Source organism: Nothobranchius furzeri, chromosome 16 (assembly GCF_043380555.1).
Source record: "Nothobranchius furzeri strain GRZ-AD chromosome 16, NfurGRZ-RIMD1, whole genome shotgun sequence".
Taxonomy (NCBI): Eukaryota; Metazoa; Chordata; class Actinopteri; order Cyprinodontiformes; family Nothobranchiidae; genus Nothobranchius; species Nothobranchius furzeri.
In genome coordinates, this window is record NC_091756.1 from 33806818 (window position 1) to 33824603 (window position 17786).

A 17786-nucleotide genomic window follows, 5' to 3' on the forward strand; every position below is an offset into this window, starting at 1 on the left:
CCCTTTTTGATAAATGACTTATTTGTGTTGTTTGAATCTTAAAACATATATTCAGCATATGTGTTTTTAATAACATTTATTAACAAACTGAATTATTAATAATAATAATAATAATAATAATAATAATAATAATAATAATAATAATAATAATAATAATAATAATAATAATAATGTTTATAAATCAGAATATTAGGGATGTAAGAAAATACTGATATGGCAATATACCGTGATATTTTTCCTGTGATATGATATTGATATTCAAAAGTCGTGTATCTAATATTGGAAAGAATTTACATGCAAACATTGTGTATTTTCTTTTTGTTTAGTGCAATTCAAACACCAACCACTAGTTGGCAGCAGTGTGCAATGGATTTTGTTTCCACCATTGAAATGTAAATCCCTCTATTATGGTTCAGATACCTCATGTTAAACATGTTAAGTGTCAGTATGGATTATTTATAGAATTTCCCTATAATAAAATCAGTCCAAATAATCGCTAATATTGTCTGACTGAATGTATTGCGATATATACTGATATAATGTATTGTCTCCCCTGTATCGTGATACGTATCGTATCTCCATAATTTCACCAATACACATCCCTACGGAATACCTACTGAAGCAAAATCACACTCCAAACTTTGAATGGTAAATCATAATGTACACTGATTTTTTTTAATAAAAAATTATGTCTTAACAAAAAAAGTGTTTTTCTACGATAAATACACTGAATTGAAAACATAGAGACAAATTTCCCTGAGGCAAAAATAAAACGGGGGTATTGTCTTTTGTGCAGCTTTCTGACATGAGATTGTTTAAAATCAGTGTTTCATTAAGAAAAAAACTAAACAGATTTGAAAATAAACAGAAAGTCTGACAGGGCTCAACAGTGCTTACTATGCATCAAACACGTGGTAGCTGTCAAAGTGTCCATGGTGAAATGTTTATTTGATTATTGCAAACACACTCTTCATTGCACCGTTTCAGTGCATCAGCGTGTGAGCTCAGTCCAGCTTGCCTTGTCATTTGTTCTTAATCGAAACATTAGCAAAAACTGCATGGCCGAGTTCAGGCTGGAGGTTTAAAGACTTATGCAAATATCTGTCAATAGATAAATAAATAAATAAATAAAACACAGACCAAATTTGGTGATGACAGTCTGAATTCTTTAAAGCTGTTCCATATAACAATAAGTTCAGAGATGGAACAGTTTTAGCATTAAGAGGGAAGGACTGAGCACAAAAATGATGATGACACAAACATCTAAACCCACTGACTGACCTTCAAAAGCTTGGTTTCCTACACTAATAGCACACTTGAAGGTGGAATTTTAACTCTTCTTTTTTTAGTTCAGATATTTATAACTGATAGTCTATTTTTTAACAGGAGCTCAAGAAATGGATTTTTAAAATGAAATGAAATATATCATTATAATAATAAACTGGTCAGGTCCCAGTGTAAACCAGATGTTCCTGGAAAATCCCAAGAGCCTGTGTTTACACAACTCAAGTGTTTTTCTTCAGACTGCAGAAAATTCTGAATTAAAATAAACTTAATCCAAATATTTATTTTTGGGAGCCTTGGTTAATTTTGCAATGATAAAGTAATGCAACACAACAATGAGACAAATCAGAAATGTCCTTGTGAGAAGAATAGAACACCTGATGGCTCACCTACAGCTGGTCAGTGTGAGTAAGAGTGCCCTCTAGTGGACAGGACACAAATCAATCAGCAGGTTTCAGATGTTTTAGTTTCTTTTAAAGTAAAGTTTAGTTTTCTTTGCATTCGTCAATTCCTGATGTTCAGTGCATCTATTTGTAACCACTTCATCCTCAAAAGGGTCGTGGGTGAGCTGGTGCTTACAATTCAGATTCAAAAAACTTTATTTGTCCCCAAATAAGGCACAAGTTAGCATCACAGCAACAGAATACAAGTTATAAAATGACCATGACATGAATGCATTTGTATTTTGACAAATTCTTCTTTTTGGCAACATTTTAAGTTTCAGGATTTAGACATTAAAGCTTTTTTAGGTAAATGTGATAATAAATTCTAGGTCATACAACTCTGAGCCACCTGGATCAGAGCTGCTGCCCTAAAGGGTCGAGCTGGAAGGTGCTCTCATGGAAAAAGGAGCTGAAATCCTATAAATATTTCTTGTTTTTAGCAATTACACGCAACTCAAACTGGACTGGAAGTTCAGTATAAAAAAATCACCTATAAAAACAAAATTTATTTCTGCCTTGTCACAGTTTTCAACTCAAATGGCACTTCCTGTTTCACATAAAAAATGTTAAAAGCTTTTTGTAAGTTTGTGTATGAATAACTGGCGTTCTTCAGTCCTGCACAGATGATCTGTTCTCGGATGGAGAGACCTGGATTTTATCCCACAAAAATGCTTTTTATTTTTTTATTTACTGTTGAGACGTTGCTGACTGTTAACCTGACAGACTAAAGCACATCACTGGAGCACTCCAAGCATCCGTCTGCATACCTTCCACAGGTCCCAACGATGATGGAGTGGAAAGTTTATGAGTTTGAGAACAATTGAGAGCAACGTTACTGGAAGCTGACTGTCTATAAAAACCATGTGGGTCTTTAAAATGGTTCAGATAGTTTCAAAACAAAATAAGGCTGCAAATTTTAAACAAAGACACGAGATGGGTAAGAGAAGCTGTGAACTGATAAACAAAAAAATAGATTTTATTCTAACGTGCGTGAACATGAAAACAACCTAAACATGCCCTAAATAATGTTAAATGACATAATAAATAAATAATTATTTAAACAATGCTGGTGTTTGAATGAGTTCTGACTTGCAATTCAAACTGAAAGGCAAAAATAAACTAAGACATCATAGTTTCATGGCACAGACTCCCCTAGTCTTTTATTGTCTCAGTCTGGAAGCATTCCTTTCTAGATCAGGACCCTGAGGACAAATATAAATAAAAAGCTGCGACTATATCTGGCTAGTGCAGCAACAAAAGAGTCAGGAGAGGACGCTCAGAGTAAGAAAAGGTAAAATCTTGTCTATTATTCACTTTCTTAAAATGTACACAACCCACTCCACTCCCCTAAACCTGAGTGACCAGTGGCTCCCTGAGATAAGCATTTCCTCCCGTGTTTTCCTCCGTCTGGTCGCTACACAGTCCGCCCAGTAAAGTCCCGTTCAGAGGGTTGCACATTGCTTCAACAGCATAATATTCCGCCTCAGCATCACGGTCCTCATCCTCTGCTTCCTCTTCCCCTGGCTCCTCCTCCTCCTCCCACAAGGCAGTCTGAACGTGAGTGTACACGGTCCGATCCTCACACTCGTTCTCTCGATGGTAGAAGTAGCTGAAGTTGGACACGATGACGGGCACGGGCAGCGAGATGGTCAGAACGCCAGCGATGGCGCACATCGAGCCCACCAGTTTACCCCACACCGTCACAGGGTGCATGTCACCGTACCCAACTGTCGTCATGGTAACGACCGCCCACCAGAAGCCATGTGGTATGCTGACAAAATCCGTGGAGTGGTGGTCGGCTTCTGCGAAGTAGACAGCACTGGAGAAGAGGATGATCCCGATGAAGAGGAAGAAGATGAGGAGGCCGAGCTCACGCATGCTGGCCTTCAGCGTCTGACCGAGGATCTGGAGGCCCTTTGAGTGTCGGGACAGCTTGAAGATCCTGAAGACCCTCACCAGTCTAATGACTCTTATGATAGCCAAGGACGTGGCTGGAGAGGCGTCGTCGTCTTTGGCCAACTCAGTTCCAATAGTGACGAAATACGGCAGGATGGCGCTGAAGTCGATGATGTTCATGACATCTTTGAAGAACTGGGTCTTGCTGGGACAGCAGGCGAGGCGCATGATGAGCTCAAAGGAGAACCAGCATATGCACACGGTCTCCACCATGAAGAAGGGGTCAAGAAAAACACTGGGGGGAGGAGGTATGTTCTCAGAAGTGTTCTTAGCATGGGAGTGGTCCTCCTGCAGAGGAACAGACAGGACAGAGTTAAAACAACCCGAGCTGAACTCGTTGTTCTAACTCTTGAATAATTCTGAATGAATCCCGGTTGCAACACGTGATAAATACTGCCCTGGTAGAACCTTGTGCAACTTCTTATGGAAACTGACCCCAGGTCATGAAACTGCTCGTTAGTTAAAATTAGGATCAAAGCGCCAAGAATGTATTTTTGACTTCAAAACTAATAATCTGAAAATGTTTACCCACCAGTCTCGCACTGACACTTTGAATCTTGTAACTAATGCTTTCAAAATGAATCTCCATCCTAAAAATGATCATTCTGAAGTCATGTCTGATATTTATGACTTTAACAGCTCAACACTAGAACTTTAAAAGTCATGAATTTGTCTCTTTTTCTCAGTTATTGGAACTTATATTTATTTCTGTTCTTTATTACATGAAATCTCAAATTTTCTTTCTTAAAAATTATAAATTTGACTTTTAATCTCAAAATGAAGACTATGAATCTTATAAATACAATACTGATACTCAAAAGTCAGACTTTCCGAGTCATTATTATGCCCTTAAGACTTAAAAACTGATAAATATGTTTTTGTTAATCAATTAAAGCAAATCTTTAAATTAAAAGGAGAAATAAAATAGCTTTTTCTTTCTATTTGTTTCCTGCAGGTGCCTGACAAAACTTGCACAGCCATGTTTATTGTGCTCACACTGGCTATTTTGGATCGTATAATTTGCATCTTTTCATTGTTTAAACAAAAAAAAAAAAAAGAACGGTCAAAGTTTTGATTTTGACATGAAACCTAACATTTCTTAACCCTCTTACAAGCACCAGCAAGGCTCACAAAAGCAAACAAACCCCTTATTATCAGTGTTTACACGAACCTATAGACTAACCTATAGACCAGGGCTATTCAATTCCGGGTCTCGAGGGCCTGTATCCAGCACATTTTAGTTTCAAGTCTGTTTCAACACACCTGATTTCAATCAGTTGGTGATTAACAGGTGTCTGCAGAGCCTGATGAGCTGCTGCACAGGTGAATCAACCACTGAATCTAGTGTGTTGGACCTGAGAAACCACTAAAACGTGCTGGATACCGACCCTTGAGGCCTAAATGTGAATAGCCTTGCTATAGACTAACCTATAGACTGACCTATAAGTATACAGTGGCACATAAAAGTACTTAGTCAGCCACCGATTGTGCAAGTTCTCCCACTTAAAATGATGACAGAGGTCAGTAATTTACATCATAGGTACACTTCAACTGTGAGAGACAATGTGAAAAAAAATCCATGAATTCACATGGCAGGATTTTTAAAGATTTATTTGTAAATCAGGGTGGAAAAGAAGGATTTGGTCACTTCAAACAAGGAAAATCTCTTTAAGAAGCTTGTCTGTCCTCCACTCGTTACCTGTATTAATGGCACCTGTTTGAACACATTATCTGTATAAAAGACACCTGTCCACAGCCTCAAACAGTCAGACTCCAAACTCCACTATGGCCAAGACCAAAGAGCTTTCGAGGGACACCAGGAAAAGAATTGTAGACCTGCACCAGACTGGGAAGAGTGAATCTACAATAGGCAAGCAGCTTGGTGTGAAAAAATCAACTGTGGGAGCAATTATCAGAAAATGGAAGACATACAAGACCACTGATAATCTCCCTCGATCTGGGGCTCCACGCAAGATCTCATCCCGTGGGGTCAAAATGATCATGAGAACAGTGAGCAAGAATCCCAGAACCACACGGGGGACCTGGTGAATGACCTGCAGAGAGCTGGGACCACAGTGACAAAGGTCACCATCAGTAACACACTACAACGGCAGGGAATCAAATCCTGCAGTGCCAGACGTGTTCCGCTGCTGAAGCCAGTGCATGTCCAGGCCCGTCTGAAGTTTGCCAGAGAGCACATGGATGATACAGCAGAGGATTGGGAGAATGTCATGTGGTCAGATGAAACCAAAGTAGAACTTTTTGGTATAAACTCAACTCGTCGTGTTTGGAGGAAGAAGAATACTGAGTTGCATCCCAAGAACACCATACCTACTGTGAAGCATGGGGGTGGGAACATCATGCTTTGGGGCTGTTTTTCTGCTAAGGGGACAGGACGACTGATCCATGTTAAGGACAGAATGAATGGGGCCATGTATTGTGAGATTCTGAGCCAAAACCTCCTTCCTTCAGTGAGAGCTTTGAAGATGAAAAGTGGCTGGGTCTTCCAACACGACAATGATCCCAAACACACCGCCCGGGCAACAAAGGAGTGGCTCCGTAAGAAGCATTTGAAAGTCCTGGAGTGGCCTAGCCAGTCTCCAGACCTCAACCCCATATAAAATCTTTGGAGGGAGTTGAAAGTCCGTGTTGCTCGGCGACAGCCCCAAAACATCAATGCTCTCGAGAAGATCTGCATGGAGGAATGGGCCAAAATACCAGCTACTGTGTGTGCAAACCTGGTAAAGACCTATAGTAATCGTTTGACCTCTGTTATTGCCAACAAAGGTTATGTTACAAAGTATTGAGTTGAATTTTTGTTATTGACCAAATACTTATTTTACACCCTGATTTACAAATAAATTCTTTAAAAATCCTGCCATGTGAATTCATGGATTTTTTTTCACATTCTGTCTCTCACAGTTGAAGTGTACCTATGATGAAAATTACTGATCTCTGTCATCATTTTAAGTGGGAGAACTTGCACAATCGTTGGCTGACTAAATACTTTTTTGCCCCACTGTAAGTCACATTTTCAGCCATTAGAACACATCATCTGATTGAACTTTGTGTAGAAAACTGATGTTTTTCTCTTTCTCTCACTTTTTAATTTATTATTATTATTATTATTATTATTATTATATTTATTATTTTCTGATAGTTGCCTGGTAGTTCATTGGGTATTTGGGTTAACTGCATTTATATTATGACCAACATGGTAACGTAAAACTGCGTTTTGTTTTTTTTCTCTGTAAAATGACAAAATTAGAATTTTTGATGTCCATGTCATTAAAAGGCAGACTAGGCAATTTAGGCTTACTTTTAGCACCCCCTAGTGTCTGTATGTAGAACTAAAAGCTAAACTTATCTCCTTGCTGTGCATGCGTATTTTAACACCTCAATCTGACAGCTGAAACGTCTCTCCAGCCTTCCTTAGTGTCTACAGGAGTGATTAATCACTAAAATAAAAACAAATCAGTTGCATTCATGATCTAAAACATGCAGGAAACGTGCTGGAACTAGACTGCAGCTCCAGGTATGTCAACTCCATTTCCAACAGACACTCTGATGTGGCAATATTCTGGCCACAGGGGCAATAGGTGCTGGGTGGCCTTTCATTAACCCTGTAAAGGGTCGTTTTAGCACAAACTGGCTCATCAAAATGATTTAAAAATATGAAAAAGTTGCATAGCGTTTCTTTAAGATCACGTATACGCTATCTTTATTTAAGAAAAAAAACATTAAAAAATATTCCTGATTAAAAAAGAAAGCTGATTAGCTCCTTTAAAAGCACACCTGTTTCAGGAAAAACCTCTGGGATTTCTAATCCCAAGAGAAAGATGAACTTGAGTGTGTTCTTGCAGCTCTTGTAGGCTTCTGGCAGCACCACAAAAGCACTTAACACGTGCAGCTCTCTGATCTGCTCTCGGCCCACCTGTTGTTCCTTCTGGCCGTCATCTTCACACTCTGGATGGTTGATATTTAAAACGGGTCTCACTCACCATCTACTCTAAAACACGGAAATAAGTGTGAGGAAGATAAAAGGCTGGAAGCTGGTAACGAGCTGTAATCTAGCTAAAGCTTCAGGCTGACTGACCTGCTGCTCGTGGCTCTCAGTAGCAGGCCGCGTTTATAACTATAGGTGGACATGTACAGTATGTGTTGATCTGTTCCAAGGGCTCCCCTTAAACTAAATATAACCGATCTCAGAAACGAAACATGAGTGTCTCATACGCTGCTCCTCATCCATCTCCACCTCTATCGGTATTCCCATCTCCCCGCTCTCCGGGTGCTGTAGCAGGAGTAAATTACAGTCGTTTCCTGGCAGCTGAGCCAGCTGGGCTCAGCACAGAGGAATGTGTCGACATGACCCACTGTCCACTGCTCATCCTGTCAGACCTTTTAAGTTTCTGGTTGTGGGCCTCGCCTCGCCTCTGCCCATGTGCACCATCACTCGTGACCTTTCATTTACACATCTAACTCCTCTCCATCGCTTGTTTTCCAGCCTCCAAATGTTTCTCCCTGTTCCCTTCCTGAATGCATATCAAATTTAACAGCCGGCTAAAATAATCGCACCCAGAGCTTCCTGCAGCTTTTCTCTGGTCTTCTTCCAGACAGGTTGGCCAACAGATTCTCCTCCAAACACGCTCTCCAAGAGTGTTTACCTAAACACCTGCTTCACATCACCTCATGTTTCCTTTGACCCAAATAGTCAAAAGTGTCTTTTGAAGCCCCGCTGGTTTGATGGGGAGTTTGTTTAATGGCCGACATTTAGCGACGATACACGAACTGTTTATCTTTCAGAGATTCAAATTTAAACTAGGAGTATGAATTTAGGACGAACCCACACTGTGAAAACTGTTTGGGTAATTTTCATTTATCACATTTTCTGTTATTTACAAATATTTTTATTTATAGAATGCAGATTTGAATCAAACTGAAGAAAAACATGACGTTTTCATTGTTAGCACCATTAATATGGACTTTTTAGTGTGTGATTAAACATGTGAAATAAAAAATATATAAAATCTAATTGAACATAATTTACTGAGTTTGACTCATAATTAGAAAACACCTTTGGTCACAGATGATCATTTTTAGTTACTGATTACTTAAAGGGATACTTGGCAACTTTTCACATTTTTAAATCATTTTCTTGAGCTAGTACTAAAAGGTTAATGAAAGGTCACCCAGCCTCTATCACCCCCTGTGGCCAGAATATTCCACTTGCAACTTCAGAGTCAGAGCTCTGTTGGGACTTAGGGGAAAAAAAGAGCTGACATAGCTGGCGCTGCAGTCTGCTTCGTGCATGTTTTAGGTCATGAACACAGCTGATTTATTCAATTTAGTGATGACTCAATCCAGTAGACACTAATGAAGGCTGGGGAGACATTTAAGCTGTTAGATTAAGGCTTTAAAAAGATGAACGCACTGTTAAGAGAAAAGTTTTACTTTTGGTTCTAAACATGAACACTAGGGGGTGCTAAAAGCAAGCCAAAACTGTCTAGTTCACCTTTAATGACTCACAACAACACTCTCGTCATGAAAGACATTAAACATGAAAGTGCATAGAATGTTTGGCTGAATTGATTTTATGTGTTAATCAGATGCATGCCCAACTTAAAACCAGAGGTTTGAGCTTACATTAATGTTTAAATGGCACTAGGAATTGTTCTCTAAAGTCTCTTTGACTTTTGTTAGTTTTTCTCTTCATGTATACTGTAAAAAATATCCTCTCTTCTCTGGTGGGATGGCAGGTGGTTCTCATTTTGTGCCTCCTACTGCTTTGATGCAGAGCATTCATCTATTTGATTGGCTTAGTTTTGTTTTGTTTTTTACATATAAAAACAGACTTTCTGTGAATCTGTGAAACATTTTGACTCCGTTCACTGATGGTTGGAGCCCATTCCTTTATCTTATGGAAGCAAACCGGAAATAACAGGTGAAAAAAAACTAAAATCCTTATTTAATCTGAATATTCCCTTTCGGTGTTGCAGTTATGAATGAAAACATGGAAAACCAAATGTTTTCCACCTACTGATCTATATTCACTTGGTTTCTATTGAATTCTTCTGCCTGTTATTGTTTTTCTGCTCTTTCCGCTGCTCTAAATGTTTTGGGGGCATTTCCGTTGAGATCCATATTTTTAGATTTAAGCTCTAAACTGTTGAACAAATATTCAGAGTGAAACATCACATTTCTGACCTCTCTCTTGAAGGCAGGGAGTGTCTCCAGGCAGAAGATGAGAATGGACAACACGATCACCATCACGCTGATGATGGCGATGACTCGAGCCCCTGAAGAGGACTCCGGGTGCTCAAACAGCATCCACAGCTTCCTCTGGACCCAGTTGGCTGGCAGGGGCCTCTCCTCCTCTTTTGAAAATCCCTCGTCCTCCTTGAAGCGGTTGACGATGTCCTCCCCGAGCTCGTAAAACATCAGCTCATCCATAAAGATGTCCAGGGGGATGTTTGCGGGTCGGCGGAGCCTCCCGCCTGACTGGTAGAAATATAGAACGGCATCAAAGCAGGCACGGTTGCGGTCCAGGAACAGCTCGTTCCGGAGAGGGTCAAAGTACCGTGACCTCCGTCTGGGGTCACCCAACATGGAGTTGGGGAACTGGGCTAAGGTTCGGAGCTGGGTCTCATACCTCATCCCTGATACGTTGATGGCCAGTCTTTCACTCAGAGCCCACCCACTCCTCCACTGAGACCCAGAACGTTTCCTCTCTTTCTTCTTCTCTTTCTCACTCCCGTTGTTCTCCTTCTCTCCTTTCTCCACCCTGTTCAGCTTCTCCTTTAGAGACCCGTGTTCTTCTCTGCCCTCTTCTTCACCGGGCTGTCCTAGTTCCTCTCCTTCCATCCCTGCCAGTCGCAGAGCGCTGCAAACCAGTCTCCTGAGAATGTGTGGACCACCAGAACTTTAAAGCGATCAGAGGGATAGATCCATCTGTGGTTCTGGTTTCCGGGCGTTAAACATCACACATCACCTTAAAAGAAGAAGGCAGAGGGGCATGTACTGCTGCAGACTTTTTTAATAAAAAGGAAGCTCAAGTTAAACTTATTTCACACAAAAACAGAACAAGACACAAACCAACATGTGAAGTTTGATAAAATCAACTCACTTGTTTGTTAATCAGCTGCCAAAGGAGAATAATGGAAGCGGGATGAAAATTCCCATTGTTCCCAGGTTGTCTGTCAACATCCCTGTCTGTCTCAGAAACAGTGTCCGTGTCCGCTGAGTCCAACTCAAGTCAGCGACCCGCCTGGACGCAACCTCTGCCTCCAGTTGTGTGCTCAGGGAACATCCAGGATCTTACCCCTTCCCTCGCCAGCTGAATTTTTTTAGGAATGCTGCCGTGTTGAAATTGGATCCCTGCTCCACCTCCCCTGTCCTGGACCCCCCCCCCCCCCCCCCCCCCCCCCCGACTCACTTTTGGCCATGAAGCATGACAACCTTCACCTCCCAATCAAGTGTCACATTCGCCTTTTGACTGACAGGAGACCCACGCAGCTTCTCACCAACGTGGAAATTAAAGATTTAGATAAAAAATACTAGTTAATAGAAATATTGATCATCATTTAAATTCCATAAGTTTACACATTAAATATGTGAATCCCAATGAGAAGATAGTTTCAACTTTTGGTTCCTTTGCTTTTTCAGTCCTAATTGATTTAATAGAGACAGACTGAACTATTATGCTCACTGAGAAAAAAACTGAGTTTTGTTATCTTCTAAAAAAACTAAACAAATGTAATCTAAACTTTTCTATTTGATCATAGTTTATTCGGGTGGTCTAGTTGAGCTGCAGGTGGCTAAAAAGAAGAAAACATGTCAAATGAAAAGAAAACGTAGTTAAACTTGTTTTTAGAAATTCTCTCTGGAATGAAAAACCTGAAACAAACACAACAAATACGAATCATTTTCATTATTTAATTAATATAAACAATCCTGAATGAAAGAGTCAGGGACTTTTAGAGCTGAGTTGGACCTTTTTTGGTGTTACTTTCTTCAACTCTGTGTTGTTTCACTGATTCTGGATTAATGAACGTTTTCTTCAAAGTGAAAAGAAAAGTATGTTTTAATCGTTTCAGTTGCGTAAATGATGTCAACATATTTGACTTTTACATCAGCACTTAATGCTCATCTTACAGGGTTGCACCTCTGTGGATTCCAGTTTGGTAGCACCGTCGCCCCACAGCACTAAAGCTGCAGGTTCGACTCCCAGCTGAAGCCTTCTGCATGGAGTTAGCAGGTTTCCTCCCGAAAACATGCCTGTTAGACTGTTTGGAAACTAAAATGTCCCAATGTATCAGTGCGGGACTGATATTTTGTCTCGTTCTGTCCCTGTGATGGACCGAAGACCTGTCCAGGTTGTCCCTCACCTCCCGCTCACGGATTACTGGAGACAGACACTGTCATTCTGTCTGTTCTTAGCTAATCAAAATTTTACTTTAACTTTATTCTCAAACAACATTGTTACTAGTCATACATCCTGTTCTCTAAGTGGGTGCCACACACAAATCAGTCCCTCTGGGGAGCTCACCCTTAACTAACAACCTGTGACCCTCGTGAGGACCCAGTGGAAAAGAAAGTGAGTGAGAAAGAAAGTGGCTCTTGCTTTTTATTTGATATTTTAAAAGTGTTATCTGCTCAACTTAAAGTCTTGTTCAAATTATAAAGGTATTTTGTGTCAGTGATTTCTGTGCTGATGTGTTGCTGAAGGTTCCCAGTCATCCAGGTTATGGTAATTCAAAGGCCTCTAATTGAGGCAACTGGACTTCTTTGGTTTCTTGAAGATGTTTCGCTTCTTATCCGAGGAGTTTTGTCAATACTAACTGGAATATGGGAGTCAAGCTTATAAATTTTAGCTGTCTATTGTTGCTTAATGAGCAGAAACTACCTATGAATACCCCTCCTCCCTATCCCATGAGAAGTTGTTGATGTTGTTAGGGCCTATTGTGCTAAGCATGGTTGTTTTAAGAAGCATTGTCTATGCAGTCCAATGCAGTGACGACTGTCCAGACCTTTAGATAGGCGAAACTAACCCTGGTTTCACACTACAAGCATCAGCGGAACGGAACGGCGGCGAAGCGGCACCGCTTCAAATAGAATCCAACTGTAGTCTATGGAGTGTTTTAAACCAGCCGCGACACGACAATTTCTAGACGTGTCCCAGAAGCGACATGCCATGCCACTAAAGATAGTTCTATTTTTTCCGCGAGCCGCTTCTGGGACACGTCAATTTCCGCAGTTCACATAGTGCAACACAGGAAACCACATGGCTTCTGTGTAAAATCCCCGGGTATATTCTAAATAAAATGCAACGTTGCAATGTTATATGTAACTTACGTCAGTACGTGTGACCGAACAGCTTTGTTTACCACCAGTTTCTTTTGAGGAAGCTGTGCCGCGGCCAAGACTCTCCCGGTGTGAAAAGGACCGCTTTGAAGTTCGCAAGTGAGCCGCTCCGCTGCTGTTCCGTTACGCTGATGCTTGCAGTGTGAAACTGGGGTAAGACTCTTTTGAAGATGACAAAGTACACATTCTGGACCAAAAGGATAGATGATTTGAGATAGGAGTAAATGTGAAAGAGCTACACTGAACAGAGGAGGAGGCCTCAGGTTTCACCTACAATGCTGCTCTAACTGAGGGGTAGGGAGGGGGGAATTCATATATAGTTTCATCTCGTTAGGCAAAAACAGACAGTTAGTGTTTATTAACTTTACTCTCCCATATTCCAGGCAGAATTGAAAAAGCTCGTCGGATGATATGTGAAACATCTTCAAGAAACCAAAGAAGTCCAGTTGCCTTCAATAGAACCCTTTGGATTTTTTCAGAAGAACCAACTAAGTTCCGTCTGGTAATTTGGCCAGACCTCAGAAAAAATCAAAACACAAACCTGGTGGGTTTCAGGTATGTTGGTCTGGAAGTCAGTTAAAAGAAATGTGAATCAAGATGACAACAAACTAGTAAAGTGTATTAAAAATAGGAGTTGTTCTGTGATTTTTAGGGGAAAAACCAAGATAAAACCAATGAAGAAGTCTCAGAACAAAAACCTTGTAAAACTTAATTAGTCAGTTTGGAAACAAATAAATCCAAGCCAAATATCTGACCTTTTTTTTTGCTAAATGTGAAGTACTGTCTCCCTGCCCTGCATTTCGATATGGTAAATAAAATATTGACATAATAAATTTTCCACTAGTGTTCTACCACTAGAGGGAGCTCAGGTTTTGTGCCACTGCAGAAAAAAGAGATATGGCACACTTTGGAGACATTTCACTCTTTTTCCCTGATTTACCTAAAACATTCCCATGACATCCCAGTCAGTTGATGAGCTTTTTCACTAGAGATGAAACCTATTATGTTAAATAATAATAATTATATATATATATATATATATATATATATATATATATATATATATATATATATATATATATATATATATATGGTCCTACAGGAGCAGGTTTTTATCTCTGTGAATTAGCTTTAATCTCTTCAGATTTTCTGCAGCTCTGCAGATCATTCTGACTCCCATTAGGTGGCTCCACATCCCAGCCAAACCTTCAGATGTTCACCACTACTCACAAGTTTGGAAGCACTTGTACATTTTTTTTCAAGAAAACATGTATTTCTCTGCAACTTTCTGACAATTTTAATGAATCAAATGCTTTTCAAATAAAACATTCACACCTGCATGTATCCATATCCAGCCATTACCAGCTGACAGCACTTGGCTAGGGCCTGGATAACCCGGGATTATGACCCAAAACTCACCTAAATGCGTCAGCAACAATTATGAAACAGGCAGCCGGCTCTTTGCTGCTCCAGGGAACTGACAGCTAGGACACAGAAAACTGGCCGGGCTACAATTTCTCCAAAATGTGTGTTTTTAAAATTCAAGTTAAATTTAAAAAAAATGAAAATCTTAATTATTTAAATCAGTAACTAAGTCTGTGTCCAGTTAATTTGCTATTCCTTTTGCCGGTTGTGTTTTCCTTGAAAAACAAGAACATAACCAAATAATTCCAACTTTTTGAATGTAAGAATTCAGATTACATGCTAGTTTCCCCAAAAAACTCTCTTTTCATGGTTATTCATGTATCAGTAAGGATTTTCTAACCTTGGATACAAAACTGAGAAAACGGATTCATCTATAATATCAGAGCTAATCTCAGATTTTTAGATTATATGAAGTGATGTTCCTGTAGATTTCCTCTTTGACTCATCAAACCTCCAAGTCACATCTAACATGCCACTGTTTCCCTTCATGGTAAACTTCCCCTGTGTCCTCCTTTCCAGTCAGATTAAATCAGTCTGTGTCGTGTTGTTGTTGTCGTCGCCCGTCTGAACGATGCACAGAGCGAGCGGTGACTCTCAGCCCACAGCCTTCAGAGGCCAGTAAACAAGCCGACACGTACATGAGATTACCTTTTCATTTATTTTAAGTTGATCTCAGTGATTTTTGAGCAATTTTTATTACCTCTGAAAAAGCATCTCATGACTTTTAATCAGTTATTCATTCAAGCTGCTATGGAGATTGGTTCACATTAGATCGCATTGACATTCATACATTTTTAAGTCTCAATAGTAGAAATATGTTCAATTATGACGCTTTATTGATATGTCGCTAGTTTTTTTCTTCTTCAAAATATAAAAAGATAGATCATGAACATTCCATTGAAATATACTTTTTACAGTTCTTGATGAGTTTGTCCCAACATTTCAAAAATGAAATCCGGCAATTAAGTCAGAACCAGATGCACCAGTGACCCCCACCCCCCCACTCCCACTCTCCTGCAAAGACCGCAGTACAATGGACCAGTACTTAAGTCTGTTTTACATAATAAATAGCATGTAAAAGAAATCTTTGGGATGCTTATGTGGATGCATGACGCAAGGATGTGAAACATATTTAGGTTTGACTTTTGTCTCTTTTTCTGCTTTAAAATAATATTTGATATATTAGAAAATCTATATATTATATCATCCTCTAGAAGTAATCTAATCTTATCAATTTATAAAATAAAGTTTTCTTTTAGATATATGTGATTGCTGAGTAACTTTATGGAAAACCATAAAGCCACAACACACGTGTTTGCAGCCATCAAGACTGATGACAGTACATGAGTGTCTCGGGGAGCATACAGTAAGTGTCGATCAGCGGCATTCATGGTGCAGATTGCATACAGTGTCCTTGAATAAACAGGTTAAACAAAGAACATTTTAAACAAAAACATAAGAACAAAATCAACAGAATGTGTCATCCAAGAACCTCCCAGATATACGCAAGTTTTCACACAGTGGCCATCTATGGCCCCTACTTTTACGGTAAAGCATTTTCTCTTTTTGGTTGTGTTTTTGTGAAATCTATAACAATTTCCAACAGACAAAAGTTTGAGAAAATAAAACAGACTTAGCACTCTCGACATTGTAACTCATTCTGTTCCCTGTGTCTAAATCAAATGGCAGTATTATGCATTACAAAGGAAAACACCTGTTTTTTTAAACCCCGTCCGGCATCGGCAGACAAGTCACAATGTGGAGACTTGACAGAGAAGAACAATGGCCTTAAAAAACACAAGTTGGTCATAAAAATAAAATATCTAAGTGAAGCACATTTTTGCAGGTGTGCACACCGCCTCCTAAAGCTACCAATGCTGAAGTAGCTTTGTGACTTTCAAAATAAGAGCTGAAAATGGTGTGTTTGAAAAGAAAAATAAATCAACATAGAAGAAAATAAATCTAATGTTACTTTGCAAAGACAAAAGTTCTAGACCCTGTAACACCAGCACGGACTCAACAGAACTCTCCGTACCGCACCACTTAGCGTCCAACTGAAGAGAACTAAAAATGGACAAAGGACCATTCAGCTGCATTAGCTGAGCCCTGGACCAGCAGGGCCGGAAACTCCCCTGGGAAACCCAAGCCTAGGATGAGGTTCCTTAAGAACCCTTCATCACTGAGATTCTTTCATCTTCTTCATCATCAGTCCTCCTTGATGGATACTGGTAACCTTCCCGCCCTCTCTTTCTGACATCGTTTTGGAAGCTCTGGGTCTCTTTGATTGGTGCTTACATGAATGACTGTGTTGTGTGCTGCGATGAGCTGGCCAGCGGGATGACAGCAACTCTACGGTAAATGACAGATTGCAACGACCCGACCATCTCTGAAGGAAAATGAAGACGAGTTACTTCTACACACTCATGCGTGACACTGCGAGTGTGAGTAGTTTTCAGTTGCCTCTCCGAGGAAGACTTCGCTGCTCGACAACACGGCACAGTGTTTTCTAGTTATATCAGGACGGGAATCATGACCAACAATGACAGAAGGCTAAAGGGGAGATGGCAAGACTCTGTTTCCCCTTAGAGAGATTATCAAGTCATAATGCATGCGTTTTTTTACACATCACTGTGAGGTGTTCACATTATCAGTTTTCTATACACTAGAATTTATTATGTTAGAAAGAAAATAGCAAAACACCTACGTTCACGCATACTATCAGCACACCCAAGTCATCGAAACCACACACACAAACTTTGGAATGGCAATTACTTCCATGCAAACCTGACATCTCCATCGACTCTTTGTCGGAATAGCTTCTTACTGGACTCTCTTGTTTGTCTACGTAGGATAAAGATACCCTTCCATGAGGCGTCCATCAACAATGGCAATAAGATCCTCTTCAACTCTGAAGCTTTGAGGACTCTCTTCAGACTCTTTTTTTTATCTGCTACGATCACGACAACTCTTGCATTATTGCCAAAGGAAAAGATGAAAAGCTAACTGTGAGCACTGATCAAGCTGTCAAAGTTGTTGCATGGTGAGCGGCTGTTTCAAAACTGGTGCTGCTTTTGCTACGGAGGCTGTGCAAACAATTCAAGGAGGAAACGTCATGACTGAGGAGAACTAACGCCTTTGCTCAGATGCTACAGGCAAAGTCAGTCAATTGAAAGTTTAGAAAATACACGGCTTAATGCATCAAAAAGAAAAATTATGGCAGCGGTCATAAACACTGGAATGAAGAGTGTAGGGCAGTAGTAGCAGAGAGATTTCATCAAACAGAACAGAGTTCAGGGTGTACTTTGCAAACATACATGT

At 40.0% G+C, this 17786-nt stretch overlaps 1 protein-coding gene across 1 annotated transcript; it reads right to left on the bottom strand.

Annotated features, from left to right (window-relative positions):
• Positions 1–1865: 1865 nt before the first annotated feature.
• Positions 1866–11064, bottom strand: LOC107388007 (potassium voltage-gated channel subfamily A member 7). The gene is made up of 3 exons (XM_015963325.3): positions 10807–11064; positions 9888–10671; positions 1866–3971 (listed from the first exon to the last, which is right to left on the bottom strand). Exons 2-3 carry the CDS (start codon positions 10542–10544, stop codon positions 3075–3077), a joined length of 1554 nt encoding a protein of 517 aa, XP_015818811.1. The 5' UTR covers positions 10545–10671; positions 10807–11064; the 3' UTR covers positions 1866–3074.
• Between the last annotated feature and the right edge of the window lie 6722 nt (positions 11065–17786).